This window comes from Taudactylus pleione, unplaced genomic scaffold (genome assembly GCF_031769625.1).
Source record: "Taudactylus pleione unplaced genomic scaffold, aTauple2 ptg000043l, whole genome shotgun sequence".
In the NCBI taxonomy this organism is placed as follows: domain Eukaryota; kingdom Metazoa; phylum Chordata; class Amphibia; order Anura; family Myobatrachidae; genus Taudactylus; species Taudactylus pleione.
Window position 1 is genome coordinate 9,018,044 of NW_028284445.1, and position 23,661 is coordinate 9,041,704.

Here is a 23,661-nt window from a genome sequence, read left to right on the forward strand (position 1 = left end):
TATAAAGTGGTGTGAACGCTAATTAATCATTTCCAATTTATATACTTCAAAGGCAAACTATTTTATTAATGATTCATATCTGTACTTATAGAGTAATTATGTAAATAGTACTGCCTCTATACAGCAAGTATAAATCATACAATGCCAAATTACTGCATTTAGAAATGTTCTGTAATGCCATTCTAAACCTAGATATAAACACTCCGAGTAGAGGTGGTGACCAGAAGGAAAGATAATGATGATTTAAAAAAAAAAAATAACCTATAGATTTGGTTTGCGCACCAACTGACTAATATATCAAAGTGCTTCTGTAAGCACTAAGGAATGAAGGATAGGCACATTTTGCCAAGGTGCGAAAGCTGGAATAAATCCAATAACTGTTGGTGGAGGATGTAGCATTGGATTTAAGTTTCTGGACCCACAACATGGTTTAAATGACCGATTCCAAAGACTTCTCTTTTTGCTAGAATTAAGCCATAACTGCCGTGCTTGAAGGTATGGTGAAAGAACAGACCCTAAGAAAGCAGACCTGGGGGGTCATTCAGACCCGCTCGCGAGCGGCAGTACGCTCGCAAGCGGGTCGATGTTCCCGACTGAGCATGCGCACGACGGAGGGAGCTCCGTCGTGCGCATGGGCGAGACCCGGGGAGCGACGGGCTTTCCATCGCTCCAGGTCTCGCACCAAAGGGGGCGTGCTGTCGATGTTGATTGACACCACGCCCCCTTTGGTGGGCGTGCCTGCCAGATGGAGGCGTTCCCATGGGAACGCCTACCGTCTGAAGCCGGCCCCACTGACATCACTAGTGATGTCAGTGGGAGTGATTTTGGCTCTGATAGAGCCAAAATCACTCCAGGGCTTGTGGCAGGGAGACCATACCGCAGGGTCTCCGTCGCAAGTCCGATGGTCAAGACCATCGCGACCATCTTTTTGACCGCTCGTATATGCTGTGGGTCGCATATGCTGTCACCCACAGCTATACGAGCGGTCAGGAGGCCGCTTCATTTTCATGGAGGAGGGTCCTGATTCAGAGCGAGCGCTCTGGTCAGAGCGTTCAGCTCTGAATCAGGCTCCTGGTTCAGATGGCATACAACACAGGGTTCTGTTGACATCTGAGTCCATCAGGTCTTTGTACCAGGAATAATGTGATCAAACTAGAATCACCAAAACTTTCTCACCCTGACCTTCTGCAATGCTTGGGAAGTAGACTGCTTGGCTTTTAGGGACAGCTGATGCACCGATATACTGCCACAGTATACATCACATCAAGAAAACTTCGCTCCTAAAGGAGGACAGTAAGCCACTCTGCATGCCAGAAGACTGACAGACTGGAGAGGGCTTCCTGAGACCATTGTTTCAGAAGACGGAGTATCCCCAAAAAAATTTGACAACCAGCCCCCTGAGTTTTTTTACTTTACACTGGAGAATAAAACACTGGAGGACCCTGAGATAAGCGAGTGGTAAGGAACCATCAGTCAGGAGATCTCCTCATTACAGGAGAGATATCCAGAGTCTGATAAAATGAAACTGGGAGAAACAGAACTCTTTCTATAGTAAAGGCACTGATGAGCAGAGATCGAAACAATAAGGAGACAATGGACCAGATCATGGATCTTATCAAGAAGAAGAAAGAGTAGATGAAGTATGGAGAGCCTGTTTGCAAAGGTAAGCTTCCAGAACCATCACAAACTATGTTAAATTCCCTTAGGGAGGACTCTAGCACAAGAAAAGTGCTCGGATCAGGAAGGGGCATTTGCACTTAAACTAAGTGTTCCGATGTCGTGACATATAGACGGAATTGTTGGTTGAGCATGAGTGGATGCAGAGATCTGACTGATTTCGTATGTATTCAATGGATGGATGTTGCATCAAGGATAAGACTGGCGCAAATGCGCACCAATAGCCAACTTGGAAAACAGACACAGATCTGTATTTCCAAGCACACAATGCTATTATGAATCACCCCGTATATTTACAGTATTGAAGTCCAAGATAGGCCAAAAGAAATGGCTCATATTGGCAACAATCAAAAGACTGAAAAAAATTAAAATGGGTCAGAAAGGGAATAAATCACCCTCACCTGAAGGATGAACAGAATTCAGAAATGTAATCCCTTCTATGCCAAGAACCAGTGTGACTCATCCTAAGCACAGCAAGGGCTCAAGTGTGTGTGGGGGTAGGGGAGCTTACCTAAAAGGGAAAAATAATAAATAAATATATAATAAAAAAAAAAAATCACTAAAAAAAAGATCTCTCCCCCTAATTGAGAGGGGAGTCACCTATTCCAAGGGGTCAATTCTATTTGCGCATCCCGGCAAGCCCATGCTGCTATAAGCCTCACTTAAGGTAGCTCCAGACCCCATAGGACTGCATACAAAAACCCCACAAGTCTGGGGCGAGATTGGGCCACTAGGGGAACAAGTTCAGCTGCCGTTGCCAATGTTTCTAACCCATTGCAACAGAAACTCACCCCTCTTGCTCCTAAATGAATTGACCTACTAATGTGTGATCAATCAGAACAGCAGTGTTTCATTAAACTAATTTGAAAGCCAGATTGAAGGAGAGTAAAAGTTTTCCGTATAGTAAGTAAAAAGGTCGAGATGCTAATCAGGCAAAAGCCAGGCCCAAATCCTTCAGCGCTAAATGCACTTAAGAACTCGGGTAAACCGGTTGGGAATGGTGGGTTATGGAAAGGTGGGAGGAGCCTCCTTTTCTCTATAGAACGTCCCTATACCTTTTGACAGTGGACTTTAAACATCAGAGAGGTTCTATCATGCAGGATGGGTAAAAGAGAAATTAAAAGTATGATCGTTCTGTTAGTACCACCATTGTTTGTGGTGCTATCATTAGGTGGCCTATCGCACAAGGTCCAGCAGCGGAGCTGCATCATTATTGTGGTGGGGACTGTCCTGTAGACTAAAGCACGTATCATACTTAGAAGCTTGCTGATAGTCTCTCGTCGGCTGTAAAAATACAGAAAGGAATAAACATCTTGGTCAGATACTGCCAATAAGTAGTACCTGCTCAAATTTCAGAAAAATGGCTGCCATTATTGGACCTTAGAGAGAGAGTTGTACTCATTCTGCAGGTTATAGGACAAAATGAGGATATAGGATACACACTAAAAAGCGGTCAGGGTAATAAATAGGTAAAGCTATGACAAGTGCACATTTGAAATATAAATATCGGCAAATCTTAAAGATAAAACAGAAAAAAAATAAAAGGAATTGTTCACGTACCACGTGGGATTCCATCATCGGGCCTCAATCTTTTGCCATTTCTAACATTTGGAGCCTTGTCTGGACTTAAAAACAATTTATCAATCCTTATTTCGGCATCAGTCAGTTCTTCATCGTCCATAAAAGCTTTAGCACTTTCTGCCGCTTCTAATTCAAAATCATTTTCTGGCGTTTGTGATGACTTCAAATACAAATTTGATTTTAGCCTCCTCGGAATGCTTGCCCCAGCTTCATGGAAGGGTGTGGAGTGCCTTCCAAGCATCGGCAGTGGAATGCTTGTCATTTGGTCGTCACAGGAGCCTGCTGACATAGTGCTCACACCATCACCTACTACAGGATTGGTCATGTCAGTGTGAAAGTTGGTGATCTTGGTAATGGAGTCTGCAATATGCTCAGGTTTGTTAGGAATAGGTGTAAGCAGATTCATCTTTGCAGAGTCATGGTTTGTATTCAATGTTTCCTGTAAACTTTCAACAATACTGAATTCGTCAAATAAACCCTTAACTTTCTGCAGTGCACTTTCTGAAACAGACACTTGTTTCCCACTTGCAGTGCTGAATCCCAATGAATTTTTAGAAGCTGCATTTGGTGAATACTTTATTTCTGATGTTTTTTGCACCTTCTCTCTTACTGGTTTCTTTTTCGATAACCCTTTAGAATGGTTATCTAGAGCGCCTTCAAGTTTGCCATGCTGTGAGGAGCAGATATCCATTTCAGAAAACATCTCCCGAGCTTTCATCAACGACTCCTCAGATGTTGTCACAGACCTACCGCCTGCGGTGCTAAAACATGGCAACCTGGGTAAGGAATCATTTTCCACCACTAGTATTCCAGAGTTGTTACTGGAATTCTTAACCACAGTGTTATAACTAACCGTTGGGTTTGGTTTCCTAGACAAACATCTGTTAATATCAGGTTTCTTTACTGGATATGCATCTTGTGCTGAGATGCTCCCCTGCTCTTTACTCTGAGCTTTAATCTCCGTATCTGGTGCATCATCAGTATCTGTAAACATCAGCTTTGCTTTTTGGAGAGAATGGGCAGAGACTGCTACAGTCTTTCCACTTGCTGTGCTGAAGGCAAGGGTAGGCAGGTCACCAGATGTGGCTTGTGCTTGCTCAGTAGGTTTCTGTACTTCTAAGTTGCTGTTATTTAGGGAGCTGGTCTTTATCTTTCCTTTGCCATGCTGCTTGACTATCAAACCTGGCCAGACCGTTGCATGAGGTTGCTGATCTACTATCTTTCCATCATCTATTTCCCCATACATCTCCATAGCTTTTTTCAAAGCCTCATCAGACACATGAACAGGGTTACCATGTGCAGTTGTAAAATATGCCATCTCTGAGATAGGAATCTCTTGCTGGTGCAAATATACCTCTTTTACCCCTTCAATATCAGCCATATTTCCGGAAGACTGTACACTACACAGCATTCCAGAACATGGGTCAGCAATGGTCAGATTCAGAGCTAGTTTTCCTGGGTTGACTTCTGTTATGCTGGTCTGAATTCTCTTGTTGCACTTCAAGGGGTCCAAGACACCACCACACTCTTGGTCTACTTTTCCAGTGTTAACATGACAGGACAGAAATCTATGTTTGACCTCTGATACTGAATCAGTATCACCAGAATCTGAAAACATCAGTCTTGATTTCTGGAGAGCCTCATGAGAGACTGCTACAGCTTTGCCACTTGCTGTACTGAAACCTAGTGGAGGCAGGTTAAAGGCAGGTTCTACTATTTTCTGTACATCATGCCAGCTACTGGTATTTCGGGAGCTGGATTTGATCTTCCCTTCTCCACTTTGCATGATTGAAGAACCACGTTTCTTCTGACCATCCACATCACCCAGGTCAGCAAACATTTCCCGAGCTTTCTTTAATGACTCATGTGACAGATGAACAGGTTTACCACCTGCAGTGTTAAAGGTAATCTTGGAGATGGGAATATTTAACTTAGGCAAGCTTAACTCGCCAACCACTTCTTTATCAGCTAAATATCCTAAAGGGGGTATACCAGATACACCTTCTGTACATGGGTCAGCGGTAACCTGCAGATCATTCCGAGAGACTGCTACAATTTTAACACTCGCTGTACTGAGCCCCAGCGGAGGCAGCTCAACATCCATTTTTATTTCATGCATAGAATTTCTTTGTAGGTCTTGCACGCTGCTGGAATTCAGGAAGCAGGGATTGATCTTCTCTTCAGGACACTGCCCCACTGTAGAAGCAGCCCAGCCAATCCCAGGTTTTTGCATGTCATCTATTTCAGCAAACATTTCCCGTGCTCTCTGCAAAGACTCATCGGAGAGCTGTACAGGTTTACCACCTGCAGTGCTGAAAAACGCCATCTTTGGGATTGAAACATCTTCCTGAGACAAGCCTGCATTTTTATTCACTTCTTTTCTAGACATATTTCTAAACATTTCCCTTTCTCCCTGGAGAGAATCATTAGAAGCTATTGCAGCTTTATCACTTGCTGCACTAAAGCCAACTGGAGGCTGGTCAAGAGCGGAGTTGTGTGTTCCCTTCTCTTTGTCACTGGGAAGAACTATGGCTGAATTTGGTTTAATAAGAGAGTTTGAAGATCCATGTACTGTGTGTGTGTTGCAATGGTCTTCACCTTTATCAGATGGCTCCAATATATCATTAAACAAAGTTCTTGCTTTCTCTAAAGAGGCTTTATTAATGTTAATGAGCTTTCCTCTGCCAGTAGCAAACCCAACTGGCAGTGCTGAGAAACATGCAGCAGAAGCAAGTTTTCCATAACCACTGGCTATACCATCACAATTGGGAACACACTCTGCTCCTAATGCTGAACAACTGCCATCATCACTTGTACCATATAAGTCATTGTTCATCTCAGGGAAATTTAACTTTTGGAAACATGATGATTGTTCCCTGTTAAGCACATGTTGTTCCCTATCTGAGCGTTCATTGTGAAGTAAACCCTTTTCCTTGATTTCTGGACAGGATTCTAGAACGCCAGGGTTTATACTTTGTGATATTCCTTTAACAGTCTGTGTATCAGCACGGCTATCTATATTGACATGCAGAACATCGATAGATTCAGAAACGGATATAGAATTTGGCTCTGGTGTTCTTTTGCTGCTATCTTCTGGCAGGTGAGAAGATAACGGAGGTATTTCATCTAAATCACTAAATAACTTAATAGCCTTGGCCAAACCTTCATCAGCAATGTTAATAGATTTACCACTTGCCAAGTTAAATCCTCCGTATGTTCCTTTATTTTGTTTGAACAATGAACACGGTACAGCTTCAGCATATGTGGAGCCACAAGCACTTGCGTCAGTGTCATAGTAACTTTCAGAAGCCAATTTGACAACAGAAGCCTTGTTATCTATATTTTCTCCTTCAGTAGCGAAACTATCATTGAAGTCCACATCTTTCCAAACATCTGAATTATTGAGCTTCTGCGATTCACTAATGCGCTCTTGTGGACTTTGAAGGTTCTCTCTATTTAATGCCCGTATATTCACCTTCCTAACTTGCGTAAAGTCGAACTGACTGTCCGCATTCTCTAGGATAGAAGAGAGTTCATTGACTTCAGCTTTTTGGCTTTCTGTCAAGATGTCGCAGAAATGAGACTGTATTTTAGCAGATACACCGAGCAAGTTTATCTGGTTTCTCTCAGCAGGAGCACAGTTCATGTCACAGGCTGCATTTTTCTTGAGGTTTTGAATAGTTTCAGATGACAAAATCTTACTTTGGTCATTTAGGTCAGAATTTGTTTCACCATCTGCTGAAGGTGGTTGTTTGGATGAATGTGCAATATTTAATTTTTGATTTTCCTCTTTTACTTCCCCATATGGCATCTTGCCCAAATTCTTTGAAATATTAATTTCTGTTCTGTTTGTGGTTTCATCCTGGCCAGGCTTTGTGTTGGCTGGCTTAGGGAACAGATCGAACAGGTTTGTTTTGCGTCCCTTAGATGGGTTATGATCAATCGTATCTTCAATATCTTTAAATAAGAGACTTCCAGCAGCAATTTTGCTCTCTGCAATTATTATGTCCTTATGTGATGCCGTTTTGAATCCTTTAAATGTCATTGCTGAAGCAATACTATTACAACAGGTTGTGACCTCTAAAAGATCTTTGCCCTCTACAATATTGTCTGCAATGAGACGAGAACGACACAGAGATGACGATTCTTCATTAAATAATGGGTCTCCTTTTCTTACATTTTCCTCTGAAATGTGCATTTTCACATTACATGCTTGTTTGAAACCTCGAAAATCTTGAACATTTGTCGTATATAAAGGGTTACATGTTTTGTTAACAGAATCAAAATCGCTTTTTGAAAGGCTTAGCTCAGAGCTTCTGGCTTGTGCTGTGTACTTAGAGGCAGCAACTTTGCAGCTTGAGCTTTCAGGTCTCCACTTAGTGTCATCATTTATATCCAGAACACCAGTCACATCCGAACTCAGGACACTTTCATTGGTCCAGTTGTGCGCTAATACAACGTTAGTGGGTTGTACTGCATTATTGCACAAGATATCATCAGCTGCTGGGATGCTGAGGGTTTCTGTCACCGGCAGCTTTCTAGCAAGGTCACCAGAAGTGGTTGTAGAGTTTGGCTTCACACACAATGTATTATCACAGGTTGTTGCTGTATCCTTAACATTTGCCCGTTTATTGGTCCGATTTATGTCCAAGAGTTTTTCGTCCATTTCTCGGAAGGAAACATTGTCATTTTTAAAGTCCTCGCTACTTTCCATTCCAAATAATTTTACTTCTGGCTGGCTATGTGTACATGTTGTATTCTCCAAGTACAATGCTTCTGAGAAAAAAAAGAAAATAAGAGAAGGATAATGAAACCCATTATACGGTGAAATGCAACAGTTAATGAAACAGCAATAGAAAAATAAATAAAAATTCATACTGTATACAGGGTTGAAAAAAAAAAAAATAGTTATTTTTTTTGTTTAAACCAGTTTAGCCATTTTCTCTTTGAATTCGCACAGAGAATTAATTTTGCAATCCAATTAGCTATTAAACACTGAACCATTCAGAGTGAATTCGCATTTTTCCATTCGCACTTCCCTGAGGGTGACAGGTGGAAAGGAAAATCTTTAAAGGTTAAAATGTCAGTACACCATGTTGAACCCCTTGGACACCCCTCCCTAATGACTAATTAGGCACCTGAAATTTTCCAATTAGCTTAATTAGTCCAATAATTACATGTCTTTTTTTGGGGAGGGGGGGGGGGGGGTTAAAATAAAAAAATAAAATCCTCAAAATCAAATTTTATGTTAATTTAGGCACCCCAAATTTACAGTATTTTTTTATTATTGAAAAATAGTTTTTTTGGTTTTTACAATTTTTCAAAGTGCCCTTGAAGTACCCCAAAATCTCCTTTTTCTTTACTTTTTTTTCCCATATTCGTTTAATTAGTTTGAGATTAAACAAAAAAAATATATATCTTTTTTGCTGTTTAAAAAACAAAACAAAAACACAAAATCAGCCACTTGACACCATTGAAAATGGAATCGGTATGTAATGTCAGCGGCTGTTTAGCCGCCGGATCACATACAGACAGCGGCAGCCAGACGGGTCGGAATCCCGACTGCATCAGGTAGTCTAATCCTCCCCTCCCCTCCACCCCCCCAACCCTCCCATAGGTGTGCCTAACCCTAACCTCCCCCCGTTAGTGCCCAATCCTAACCTCCCCCCGTTAGTGCCCAATCCTAACCTCCCCCCGTTAGTGCCCAATCCTAACCCCCCTCCACGCACCCTAAACCTAACCCTCCCGGGGGGGTGCCTAACCCTAACCCCCCCCTTTCCCTACATAACCCTCCCGGGGGTGGTGTCTAACCTTAAGTCCCGCAGGGGTACCTAACGCTTAGGCGGCTACACGCTAAGACACCGGCTTACCTTCGTTCGGCATTCTGGGTGTCGGGATTTCGACGCCTATCTTTAGTCCCATGTCGGTATGTGGCTGTCAGGATATCCCTTAAAAACCTACAGTACTTTCCTAATGCCCACAAACAGCCTTCTATATGGTCCTGCTATCAAAATTATCAATTTCGGGGGTCCAGGATGGTCTCCCCACTTTTTCATACACTTCTCTCACATCGCATTTGGCAATCATTTCACAAAGCACCGCTGCATTCGTGCAAAGTTATTGAGTTTCATGACAACAAACTCTCTACTCGCAATTCACACCTAATTGAATTGACCCCAATATGTAAGCACAAACACAACATTTATAATACATACAACATGAACATCTGTAAAGACTCCTGTAAAATATATACATACGCCTGACTGGCATGATTCATTTGGAAAGGGTTGAGTAATGCAAGGCATAAGGTGTTAATGTGACTCAACTGTATCCAGTGTTTTCTAAGGGGAAAGCATATGAAATGTGCCAAAGTACAGTAGGATCTCTGGCCCTGATTCAGAGCCGGACGCTCTGACAGAGCGCTCGCTCTGAATCAGGGCCGGGCTATTTTTTTTTGAACGGCATCCTGGCCGCTCGCATAGCTGTGGGTGACCACCCACAGCTATAGCGAGCGGCCAGGAAGATGGTCGCGATGGTCTTGACCATCGGGCTTGCGACGAGACCCTTGTGGTAGGGTCTCGTTGCCGCAAGCTCCAGAGAGATTTCGGCTCTAACAGAGCCGAAATCTCTCCCGCTGACATCACTCATGTCGTCAGTTCACATGGGAACGCCTCCGTTTGGGCAGCCACTCCCCCGGCCCGCCCACCAAAGGGGGCATGCTGTCACTCAACATTGACAGCACGCCCCCTTTGGTACGAGACCCGGAGCGACGGCTTGCCCGTCGCTATCCGGGTCTCGCGCATGCGCATGACGGAGCCGGCTCCTTCGTGCGCATGCGCTCTGGGCCACCATCGACCTGGTTGCGAGCGCTCAGCGCTTGTGACCGGGTTAGAATCAGGCCCTCTGTACGTAGCCAGTCAGTAAAGGCGAACACACGAAGGAAAGCAGCACAAGGGTGCCCTGTGGGGCTTCATATATATCCCTAGTGACCACATATGCTCCATTTCCCTGCACAGACCTGGCAGTGTACCCAGCAAAGGGTTCTGAACACTACAGTAAACATGCAAAGTGCAACAACTCTGGTTGTATGTAAGAGACAGAACATTTTGAGTTAAAATTTAGTATGTGTCTCATTACATCTTAGTTATTTTAATATGCAAACTATGAATGAAAAAAAGCAATAAGACATTACAATCATGATCTTTGAAAGAAAGCCCCGAGAGAATATGAAATTCTCTCTGTAACTTAAGGTTGTCCTTGTTCAGTATCAAATAATAGTCCCTATATAGTCTTAGAAATTGCTATCATTTCATATCTTTATAAATTCCAACTGATGCAACAGGATCATGCTATGAGCCATATACAGTATACGTGTTGAAACTGTAAACTTCACCCATTATTTTTGCAAAATGTTGATGCTGACAGCGGTTTTATCCAGCCTAGCCAAAGTGATAATAGGATACACACACTGATGTGCAGGAGAGGATATACAGATAGTGCATGTCGACCATTTGGTGCCAACATATTCATTGTTGACCTTTTTACTGTCGATCTTTTATACACCCCCCCAAGCTTTTAGGAGAAATTAGTTCCTCAGCTATGAGAAAATAGCACACGCAGCTTCAGAGGATGAACCCTTGTACCTGGGAGATGGTGCTATTACCTTCTACTCCTCTTCTAAAAGATACAAACGTTATATCACCATGTTCTCTTTCATGCCATGGGCTATATGAATGAATGATACATACTTTGGCTTCCTCTGATTTGGGCATCAGGTATTTCATGGTATGAGGTCCCATCCATGTCTCTTACACATTCACCATCGTGACCACTTATTTCACTGTTTAAGCTGTATAAAAACTTTGTTTGTCTTTTCCGTGTAGAAAGCACAGTTTTAGCTTTGTTGGCTGTACCATTACGTTTCCAAAGATTGTCATTGTTTGCTGCACTGGAGGATGACCGATCACCTGAAACAAGCCTGTCTGAATGTAGAACGTCACTTGTATCTCTGCAAGCAGGGTCTATGTCAGGACCTTTTACATGCTGCGTGTTTTGAAAAGTGTTTGAGACGCACCTTTCCTGGCCACATAGGTCAGACATGACCGTTCCAGTGCCGGGTGCTCCGGATGTGCAGCCGTGCCTTTGTGTATGTGAATTTCTGCACGTTGGATTGTTTGCACAGCCATAACCCACCATTTCAATAGGTAAGTTCTCCACCTGTGTAGTGTTAAAGTCAGGTAGGTTAAGCGGAGACCAGTCATATGATGAAGATAAATCTCTAGTAGAGGTTTCCTGGTCATTGCCTTGCCTGCACTTGCTGTATTCCTGATTCTCCAATGATAGTAATACATTTTGCTCCTCAATGTTTCCTAGCACTAGAGCATTGCTTTGGAGTGCACGACTTTCTGCTCTATTTCTTCTCTTAATGCGCCGATCAATATTTACTTTCCGCCGTCCTGATGGCTTTTCACTGAAAAAGATGGACAAGACGTCCTCCATCCCATCAATCATAGTTCCAACTCCTTGGCAACCATCTTTATTTTGGACTGCATTCAGAACAGCGTTCTCTTGTTGTGCCTTTGGGGAATCAGTAGATATTGTTTCACAGTTATCAGTTTTATCATCAGGTGCTGCCGAGTCACCTATAACAGGATAAAGAGGAGAACACGCGATAGGTTACTAATGATGAGCATGGCCTAGCCCAATAAACTTCACCTGTATACAGCTAGTCTCGGACATTGCATTATTTTTCACTACAGCATGGCAGTTCATTTTTTTTTTTTTTTTTTCTTTAGCAATGCATCATCATACATTGTGGTCTGCTTTTCTAGCTACTGTCAGTATCTCCCTCCGGTTTAACATTAACCCTTAGGGGTTAAAGTTAACCCCTTAAGTTTGACACAATGTATGGTGTTATATTTTAAGTCATTAACATGAAAGAAAAAAAAGGAATGAAAGATAAAATGAAGCTAAGCCTTGTCACAATGCCTTACAGTTATATTATAGTCGTGATAATGTCATACCCCAAATAGAGCAATATGTCAGTTATTAATGATTAGCCCTGAGATTTATGTTTAGGGAGGTTTATGTATCTCTGTGTGGGTTATCTAAAATGTGACAACTTAAAATATCAAATGTCAAAAAGATTCACACATAATATTAAATAGAATTACCCCATAGGTTCATATTCAAAGAGATATTTTTAAGAGATTTAAAAATCACACCCCATTGACTAGTGTCCCTCATTACAGCTCATGCAATTGTAACAAATGTTACTGCAACAATCTATTGTCACCATAATGCCTCAACAGCTCTATATGATCCACTTTTCCCACAGCTCCTATTATATAAGCCAGTTATAAGTGCAGTTTTACAAAGACTATACTTAAGAGTCATACAATGACTACTCCATTATTTTTAGTCTCTCTTGTACTATAACACATAACGGATGCACCCTCTTTGGGGTTAGGAGTATAGCAATACTACATTGCTAGAATTCCTGTTGTGGTTTCACCATGATGGATATAGTTGCATAAATTACCCAGAAAAACTGGGCTGCTAGCGTGATACAGACGCATATATTCAGGTTAATGTACCAACATTGAGGGGGAGATGTGCTAAGCTCTGGAAAGTGACAAACTACCAAGCAATCAGCTCCTGTCATGCTACAGGCTGTATTTTAAAAATAACAGTTAGGAGCTGATTGGTTGGTAGTTTATCACTCTCCCCCTGAATCTCTTACGGCAATAATTAAGTTGTCATTATGCCTGTTCCCATCTTGCCCACCTCTTCAATATTTTCCACTCATCTGGTACTGCCCCTTTTGCATTTAAGCATGCCCTCGTCTCCCCCATTCTTAAAAAAAAAAAAAAAAAAAATTACCCTTGATCCTAACTCTCTCTCCAACTACTCACTCTCCTTCCTTTTACCTCTAAACTCCTTAAGCGTATGATTTATAACCGTCTGTCTTTCCATTCCAGTCTGGCTTCTGTCCCCTCCACTCCACTGAAACTGTCCTCACAAAAGTCAGCAATGACCTCCTTGCTGCCAAATCCAAGGGCCACTACTCTCTGCTCATTCTCCTCTACCTGTCTGCTGCTTTTGACACAGTGGACCACCTTCTCCTCATGCAAAGCCTTCACTCCCTTGGTCTATGTGATACTGCCCTCTCCTGGTTGGCCTCCTACCTCACTGACCACTCCTATCTCCTCTCATGACTCCTCCCACATCTTTCCTGGACCTCTCCTTTTCTTCCTCTATACATCCTCTTTAGGTGAACTAATCGGCTCCTTTGGACTCTAATATCTCTCCTCCCCTGACCTCTTGTCTCTCTCGTATCTCCAACCGTCTCTCTGCTATCTCTTCCTGGATGTCCCAGCTCTTTCTTAAACCTAACATATCTAAGACTGAGCTGATCACCCTCTTGCATGATCTCAATTCCCACAATTTCATAATCTATTGACGGCACAGCCATCTCCTCTAGCTTCCAAGTGCGCAGTCTTAGAATTATCCTTGACTTGTCCCTTTTCTTCAAACCACATTTAATACCTTTCTCAGTCCTGCCACTACTACATGATTTTGCCCGTGCTGCTCCCTACCTATAGAATACTCTCACTCTCTATCACACTCTCCACCTCTCTACAAATCTTTAAACGTGCTTTCAAAAGCCACAACTTCACCAAAGCCATCCAGGTCTCATCCTAACCCAATCCACCATGCTCCTTCCTCACGGTCTACCTCATCTGTGTCACTCCTGTCTCTCTGCCCCTCCTCTGTTAGTTTAATTAGTTCAACCTTTGTTCCCGTATTCAATTAGTTTCGCATACGCGATAAAGTTTCACCTGCCAGACTTTTCACCTACATCACATATTTTAGCCGTGGAAACCTATCGCGTGCATAGTCGCGATTCGCCCTATTCAATTCCAAAAGACGCAAAAACTGAGACGCGCGAATCAAAACAGGCGAAAAGTGGCGTCAGTTAAGGGGGAAATCAGCCTGAACCCCCCCAAAAAGAAGCAGAAACATTGGGGATCAATATAGTAGTGCCCGATTAGCCCTAATTAAAAACTGTTTGGGGTACTTAAGTTGGTACAACTGCCTCTAATTAGCGCCTTTGCACTAGTGGTGAAGAATGGCATAAAGCAGTTTTTTTTGGCGAAAATAAGTTCTGTCAAATTTGGGGTACTAGAAAATGGGTGCTAGCATATTTAAAAGTCGCTAAAGTGAAGTTATAAAAAACGCACCTTAAGCAAACACCTGCAATCCAAAAGACACCTCACCCATACTTGAAGACCCCCCAAAAGTCTATTTCGCTAGTTTTTAAGCTTGTACCCCCACTTTGCACTTTTTCGCCCCCATTTTGAAAGTGCTATTTTGGGGTGTTCCTCACCTTTTTTTTTTTTTTTTTAGGGTTTTTTTGATGCAGTAATCCTTTGGGGGGCTGTCTCAAGGGTGCTGAGTGGTTTCCCCACCTTTGCACCGCAAAATAGCGATTTTGCACTTCTTTTCTCCACCTATTCATAGGCACATCTTTTTTGACTATTACACTGCATTGCGTTTTCTCATACGCGAAAAAAGGGTTTGCAATTGAATACAGAGATAAGTTTCCGCCTGGCGAAAAGTTGCAATCGGTGATACTTTTTCACGGATCACGGCTTTTCGCTTCTAATTGAATACGGGACTTTGTTTGAAAAATGGCAATTAGGAGCTGATTGGTTGGTACTTTCTCTCTCTCCACGGCTTAGTACATCTTTCCCACAGCCCATCGTTTCCCTAGGTACAGCTAACATCGATGTCATATGAGAAAGCAACAGCGAAACGCAGGTCTGTTAGTTGTGCACTCCAATAAAAAGACTAAATTTTTTCTGTTATGGATTCTCCACTGATCAGCAGTGGAAACAGTCACCATTAGTATCGGCACTTGCACCAGCCCCATGCTCGGTGCCAGAGATAAGATCAGAAACAGGCTTCCCTTCCCTGCACACATGACTCAGAACGTGGAGACTATTTTTTTTTTTTTTTACCCAGGATGAGGGAGATCTGCATTTAAGGTGTTAAATGACATCATCCAGCATACTTCCCTCCGAATTCATGTAATGATCATGTAAGCAACGGTTATTATATGGACTCTAAAGGAAGCATATCAGCCACCACATTCAATACATATACATTTTATTGGGATTCTATAGGTCAGTTTATGCAGCAGGTTCTACCTGTTCTGCCAACACCTCTCCCCTCTCCAAGTAATAAGCCATGCTGTATGTACCTTTTCTCTGCATTGTTTGATTCTGCTAGAAAAATTTAATAAAACATTTTCCATTTACACTAATGTGTACATTTTTGACTAAAGCTAATAATTACTTTCAATATGTCAAAGCATGTTTGACCTGCACTGTAATTTTTTTTCACAACTGTAAGCAGAGTCATTAATAGGTCCTTCGAAAAAGTAAATTAGCTACTTTAAGGTGCCCACACACATACCGATATACTTACAATCCGACGATGTGTCCGATTTCCCTTGAAACACTCCCCGGCAGCTCAGCACACGATCTGCTGTCCAATCTTCATACGATCTCCTGCAGCCAGACTTTTTTTTTATCGTGCATTGTTTCCTAAATTGTCAGATCTGCCGTACAGCATAGCAGATCTGACGATGTGATGTGCGACCTGCGGGGGCACGCGTCGCATCGTGATTGTGAGTGGGGACTCACGATTTGGCCATTTTTTACCCGATCTGTCGTTCCGATGTGTCGGACTCTGCCAGATCGGGTAAAACACATCGCTTTCATTATCACACACTCAAACATTACACAAACGGAAAATGAGATCAGGGTGTCTCCCACTGATACCCCTCTACCAATGCCTGAAACTAGTCGCTATTTTGATATGCGAACTTCCGGGAGGACCAGGTCCTTTCAGTTCTCTTCAGTATTAATATATTCTGCACTAATGATGTCTGGATGGATTCAATCCTTCATCTAAAGTTGAATGTCTGACCTTTAACCTTGCCCACACCCCTTTGTTTACTCCCCATATTAACAATGTAACTAAAGCATTACAATTATCTCCCTACTGCCCAAGTACTCACCAACAGTCTTTGTATGTGTGTCATTGTCAACCTTTGTATCCGCTGGTGGAGCTAAAGGGACGGTCTGCACTGCATTATCCAGCTTGGAGAAGAGACTCTGCACAATCTAACAAGAACAGCTGGGATTACAGAGGTACAATGTCTGACCACCACATGGTTTAAAAAAGGTAGAATGTTAAAACAGGAAGTTAATTTAAAACAAAAACTTTAAAAAGGTGCTCTTGCGGTGGTATCCAATAGAAGATAGTCAATAGGTCGATATGTAAAAATGGGTGGCACAAAAATGGCTGGTGCAAAAATTTCCAACACATAGTTTTACATTATTTTTCACCATATTTAAGGTTAGGTTTAGGGTTAGCCTGATGGAGGGCACGATTAGGGTTTGACTTGAAAGCGAGGGATAGGTTTAGGTACTAAGGGGAGATTTAGGCATCAGGGGGAGGGTTAGGGATAAATTACAAAGACAAAATTACAAAACAAAAACACGTGTCGACCATTTGAACCTTTAGCCATGTAAAAACCCATTTCTTGGTTGCTGAACACCCCCAAATAATTATAGCAGTAACTCGTTTCCCTTTTGTAGCTGTCCAATGTAAATATTAGGCACCGCATCCATAAAAACCATTCTTGTTGCAGGAACTTGTCCATTCTATAAAGTGCTTGTAAGGTCTCTGCATGGGGCGGATCAGAAATAAGAGGTAGCGCAGTACCAGAAATATGTCAGGAAGGAAAGAGGAGAGGCAGCCAGAGATGCTGCAAGACACACCACTCACCACTGCATCTTTCTTATCAAAGGTCCTCAGTCTAGGAGCTTCGTAATTAGCCTGGGCTTAACAGAAAGAAAACAAAGTACTTGCATTAGTTCAGGAGGTGTATACTTCAGACTACATATAGGGGCAGAGCTAATTAGCCACAGATTTACCCAATACTAATTGCTCTGCCCCAAGCAATTCAACCAGAAGCTGCATCCCCAAGCGATAAGCCCCAGAGGGTGCACTTAGGGCATATTTTTCCTCAGCCTCAGGAGCTGCATCTTCTGGGGCTTCACACGCGGGAAAGCCCATACATCCCTGCACTAAACGCGGAATCTATGGGTTAACAAGTGCTACTTGCGGGCTTGCCACGTGGTGAAAATGCAGAAAAATTGAATAGCTTCAGCCGTTAAACCAAGAGCTTTACCAATGCAATTGAATCTGCCCCATAAACAGTCAGCAGGATGAGGACAAGGGAGGCAGTTGAGGGCAGTAATAGGAGTATGTTTGTGCTTCTCTATAAATGTCTTAGCTAAATGTAAAGCAGAATATTTAAGCTGGCCACTGTATATGTCACAATGTCGGACACCAAGCAAAAACAAACTGGGTGGAAAGTTGCTGCTATTGACATGTGTGCAGTCACTATGTGGCCACAGCTGGACCCATGCTACGAATGGTTGGATCTAATCTCATTTGGCCACATAAGTGTGTGGCCATATTAGACGCAGAGTCAGTTACTGAGGCCAAGAGTCAGGATTGGCCCAGTGCGTATCCAGCACTGGGCTGGATTCAGAAAATCCAAAAATGAACGTTCATCTCCGATGTTGAAGGTTTTGCGCATGTGCAGAATGGGTCCTGCGATCGCGCTCGCAGACCCCCAACAAGCAGCAGCATGCTGCGGCGTTTAGGGGGCATGCCTGGACGACGTTACCGAAAACAGAGGCGTGTAGCCTCAGTTTTCCAGGGACGGACGAGGAGAGGGTCTACGTCGGCGGACGCAGATTCCTTGGCCTCTTGTTGTGTTACTAGGCACCGTATTAAAAAAAAAAAAAAAAGAAAAACACTTTTTGGGGCACACTTGAAAGATTACACATACATTAAATATATATATATATATATATATATATATATATATATATATATATGTAGAAAAAAAAACTACTTTTATTTAAATCATGTACCGTAATGAGGTCATAAAAACCAGAGAGTCTAAAAATAATCTAGATGATCTACATATCAGATCGTGTGATGATTCACACTGATATTTAATTGTCAGATCACAGAAAAATATACCATGCGTTGTTCTGGTTAATCACACAAGCTATACAAAAATGTATACATATCGCACCATGATAGCTTCAATTCTTATTCACACCAACTACATGTGAAAATATATACATCTATTATAAAAGGTACATGTGTGAATAAAATGCTGATATAACTTAATTTCAATAGACCTAGAATTGGTCAAAAATCCAATATCATGTGAAAATGAAGGGTCATTTTCTCTGCAGTATTATTTGCTTAGTAGAGTCACTATAAGGAATTTATGCACTCTCTAGTTCGAGTTATATGCTGCTTTATTACACTTTAGATTCTGCAACATGCTTAACTTATTGAAAAAATAGCCTTTCAAGCTTCAAAACAAAATATTCAGTGTTTGATACAAAGTACATAATCCAGCACCATTTCTCATTGATACAGATTTGCAACTCATATGAACATTGCTTGAACCTGTAAACAGTGGCAATATTCAGAATCAGACACATGAAAATGATTTTCTTGCTTATAATAAGGGAAACAAACCAAACAAAAAGGCGTATTAACCCCTCTTATGCCAATGTTATACATAATGTATCACTATTGAAGTCAGTGATTGTGGTTAAATGTACAGATCAAAAAAACTCCTAGAAAACAAATCACATATCCTGTGTTGAGTGGGGATATTCAGAATCAGAGAGACACATAAAAATGATTCTCATGCTTTTGAAGGGAAAAAAACCACCAAGATGGCGTATTAACCCCTCTTATGCCAACATTAAACACAGTGCATCACTGAACAGGTCAATAATTAAAAGTTAGATGTACAGATCAAATGAGTTCAAAGAATACAAACTGTATATACATAGGTGTGATAATTCTTTACAATAATTCAGCATAAATCGAAAAAAAAAAAAAAAATGGCCAGAAGCTCCTACCAGAGATAATCAAAAATAATATATGGTGTCCTAAAGAGACACAGGGTATGTGTGAAACTTACTTCTGCTGCTTCAGCTCCTGCAGCATGACCGAAGGAGCAACCATAGCGACCATCAGTCACCATGGTGATCCCAGCCTGCGACGTCGGTGCCAGTGCTGGTATCGCATATGCAGCAAGGAGGTGTCTGACTCCTCCCTCTGCATTTGCATGCGAGATGGACGGATTTGCATAGCCGCTTCCGTGCAGCTGTGTAACTCCATCCATCTCTGAGACAGGCCCCTTATTTTCAGTAATGTAAACAGAATACTATGCAATTATTATTCAGCAGTCATCCCACTAAAGAGATCACATCACCAAGATACTATTTTATTTATAAAATAAATACATATATCCACATATATACATAAAACAAAAGATAACAACCAAAAACTGTATGACCACCAAGCAAAGAAATTCGAACACTAAAAATGTGCCTATCTTTCAGTACGTACATAGGTGCACACCTATACACTGCTTTGTGAAATGCCCCTATAAAATATTATGCATTCTATTAGGGGGGATAGCTGGAAACGTACATAGTAGCGCTGCCGCCACTTTAGAATTACTCCTCCATTAAATGAAAACATCTGATTTGATTCCCCCAAACACAAAAAAAAATGGCTCATTCCAGCCTAATTTATATATTAAATTAACCATGAGAGTGCGGGGACACTGGGACTTCTCTTTATTACAGGAGTCACTTCTGTGTGTTTAATTATTTTTATTACATGGGCAAAACAGGCCCGGCTAGCCAAGGAATGCACCTATATATGTGCCATCTCCATCCATTGAACTTTGTACCTCGAAGCAGAATCTTATTTTTGCATATATGTGCACTTCAAAATGCATGTGCTCGCCCAGCACACGATAGCCTGGAATGTCTAACCCTGCCAGCTTCACCCACCATCTGGAGACAGACATTTTAGCAGCATCCCTCTTGACCTGCATAGCCATAAAAAGCACGATGACCATTTATCCATACTACTTACCGATGATCACGGTTGGAGACGGTGGCGTAGCTAAAGAACTTGACCAGGACATATCTGAATCTGCTTCTGCACCAAGACTCTCTGAAATACATCTTGGAGTTTGGTCCTTAACAAGAAAAAAATAATAAAAAAACACATGATTTTTGTACAGTAAAAACCATTTCTCAGATTAGTTTTGGACCTGCTCATGCCACAAGACTCAGATTATAAAAAGGACATTAAAATACAAAGGTCACCATTATCAAATCTTATGACAATCTCCGTGGTTAAAAAGGCTGTAAATAAACTTCTGCTAAGTCCACTGATCTCCATAACTTCAATAACTTCATTGCAGCATAACCTCAGTTTGTTCTCATCATTTATCTTTTTAACTAGTTAATGCCTCGGTCGGTGATTTTCAACCTTTTTTAACTCGAGGCACACTACACAAGATTTAAAAAATTGCCAAGGCACACCATCCGGCAATGCGGCATGCATGACCAATGAAAAAACACACATTGGCTCCCACATAAGAAAAAATACACACACATTGGCATCCACAGGAATAAAACACACTACAGTACAAGTGCGCTGAGCTGACCGCCGCGGCACACTTGACAACCGCTTGAGGCACACTAGTGTGCCGTGGCACAGTGGTTGAAAAACGCCGCTCTGTGTCATTATTAATATAATATATACAGTATGGTGGTGTGAAAATAGAAATTGTATATACAGAGGGCAGGTCTGAAATAGATTGCTTCTGTCTGTTAGAACTACTAGATTCATGTAAACATGATTTTGCTATTGTAAGTCTAAAGCATCACACACATCTGAAGTTTGGCTTAAGGTGCCCACACACATAGCGATGTGTTCTCAATCCCACAATGTTTACGATTTCCCCTGAACTCTCCCCAGGCAGCTCCCCGGCAGTCGTGGTCACGATCTGGAGTAAAAAATTCCAATCTGACTTAAGATCTATCGTGCATCCAGTGCATTGTGTCCCAGATTGGAAAATCTGCCCTACAGCACGGCAGATCTGAAGATGCGAGGTACGACGAGCGGGGACACGCAACAATATCGTGATCATGAGTGGAAAGTCACGATTTGGCCATATTTTTACACGATTTGTCCTCAGGATTCGTTAAAATCGGCCAAATCGGGTAAAAAAAAAATCGCTATGTGTGTTGGCAGCTTTAGTCATGAAGAGGCGAAAGGATTGATCGAACTTGGTTGAAGGACAACCAAGTTCCATCAATCCTTTTCTGCCGCCATTTTCTGGCTAAAATAATTGCCTGAAGTAGACAGATGGGAATGTTATTTCCAGTGGTAGATGATAGAAAGGTTACTTTCAGACATTAAGCTAAACAAACACTTATTTACAAAACTCTCATACGTGAAAAATAGACAAACGTTAATAATAAAAAAAATGATAACTAAGAATGAAAACAAATGACTGCAGCCACTACTCCCACAAATAATAAACTGTTCAAATAGTGACATCAGATAATTATTCAGCATGTGTACATGCATCCACCCTGGCCAGCTTATATACAACCTGACAAAGAACTGAAGTTAGGAAACAAACTTACCCTGATCAACTTTGGTGTGCAAAATAAACTATCACAGATTTCTGAAAGACACAGGATTATGTCATCATATTTTGGGGGCAATAAAAACATGTTTTAATTGTTTTTATTTGTGAAGACAGAACAAAGAATATTACTCACCGATTTTCCCATCGCACTTCGGAGTCCTGTGTATGTATTTGTGATCCCAAAACGGAGTCTTAAACATTTCTTTCATAACAGGGCTGAAATCATATGGAAATATAAACACTGTCACCAATAGTCTGCAACATCAGGTTTGGTGAGTTTGTTGAGCAAGTTGAAGGGCCACTAATTGATACCAGGGTACTCCTATTAATATATGTATTCTTCCTTATGACTAGGGCTAAACAAAACCCAGTAACAGATCTCCATGTTGACTAAATCATGGATCTTATCCCCGCCTCTGTTTTAGTGTTTGCAATACGTAGAGAAAGCACCCGATGCAATATACCTGCTAGGAATCATTACTACCTGTCCCAGTGAATAGGCATCGCAGGTACAGTGTGCCAGAGGCTAGAACTGCGGAACCCTGGTGAAAGGATGGCTCGTACAGAGTTACTGCACTGTATAGGTGTAATATGTATTACTGCCGGCGGTTCAATTCCCGTCAGTGGCTGCCCGACAAAGGAGGAAATCCTGATCGTCCTAAAGGTATCAACTAACCTAACTCAACCCTCCTCAACCTCCCCCTCCTGTGCCTAACCCTAACCCCCGCCTTCCCCTCTGCCTAAACTTAAGTCCCCCGGTAGGGTGCCTAACCCATACCTTCCCCGGGGGTGCCTAAACCTAACCCTCCCCCCCCCACGGCTGTCCGCTACAGCGCCCGGCATCACTTCGATCGGAATGCCGGGCGCCGGTCTCCCGGCGTCGGTAAAATGACAGGTGTCTAGATTTAGACGGCTGTCATTCAACCCTCGCCGGGATTAAGTAGTCTGGAAGCCGGCGGTAGGCATTTAGACCGTTGGCTTCCAACTGCTTCCATACTACATCCCCACTGTATATGGGAGTACTAATTACCAGGCCGTGACAAGTAAATGCATAACAGGATATAGGAGTTAGAGCAGTTGTTCCCAAACTGAGTGCCGCGGGTTAGTGGTCTGGGACCTAATCAAATTATTTATGAACCATGTGATAGGCAAAACTAGTGCTGGTGGCTGTCAGTCATAAAATAGGTTGACAAAAATAAGTGCAACCCTGTCCACCACCATATGAGTAAACCTAAGGATGACAAGGAAACACAATTTACTTAATTTAATAATTTTTGCTGAATTCCTCAATAAGAAACTTTTAGCCTATGCATGCCGTGGAAAAAATGCTGAAATACAAGGATGCCGTGATTCTAGAAAGTATTGGATCCACTGATGGAGGTTATTCTGAGGTCAAAAGCTTGTGCAGACAGCAGCAAGGGGACAAAGCATAATGGAAAGTGCTGGGGGGGTGGGGGGGACGGAACAGTATAATATACTGTGGTTTACATGCTGACAGTTATTAGGTATGAAGCCTATTAATGTGCATCTTATATGCGAGACAATTATGGCCCTAGTCCCAGAAGAAGTGCCATACAGACACTGTTACCTGTCATGAAAACATCTACTTGAGGAGCCAAAGACTTCCTTATGGAGAAGTTGCCCTGTGGTGTCAGCAGAACTCCTTTCTGGCTTATTCTTCATGTTTTCTGGAAAATAAAATATTTATAGATTTTAAAGGGAATCTACTTTGTGATTCTGTCCCTCCTCCTTCTGAGCTGCTC

At 42.0% G+C, this 23,661-nt stretch overlaps 1 protein-coding gene across 1 annotated transcript in view; it reads right to left on the reverse strand.

Annotated features, from left to right (window-relative positions):
* BRCA2 (BRCA2 DNA repair associated) overlaps nt 1–23,661 on the reverse strand; it is a 79,392-nt gene that overhangs the window by 43,087 nt on the left and 12,644 nt on the right. Inside the window, exons 3-10 of the mRNA XM_088460239.1 lie at nt 23,487–23,586; nt 22,032–22,114; nt 21,894–21,934; nt 20,326–20,431; nt 17,119–17,174; nt 16,346–16,451; nt 11,007–11,900; nt 3,238–8,034 (exon numbers count right to left, since the gene is read on the reverse strand). Of these exons, the coding sequence (XP_088316365.1) occupies nt 3,238–8,034; nt 11,007–11,900; nt 16,346–16,451; nt 17,119–17,174; nt 20,326–20,431; nt 21,894–21,934; nt 22,032–22,114; nt 23,487–23,586 (6,183 nt within the window). The remainder of the gene's footprint in view (nt 1–3,237; nt 8,035–11,006; nt 11,901–16,345; nt 16,452–17,118; nt 17,175–20,325; nt 20,432–21,893; nt 21,935–22,031; nt 22,115–23,486; nt 23,587–23,661) is intronic.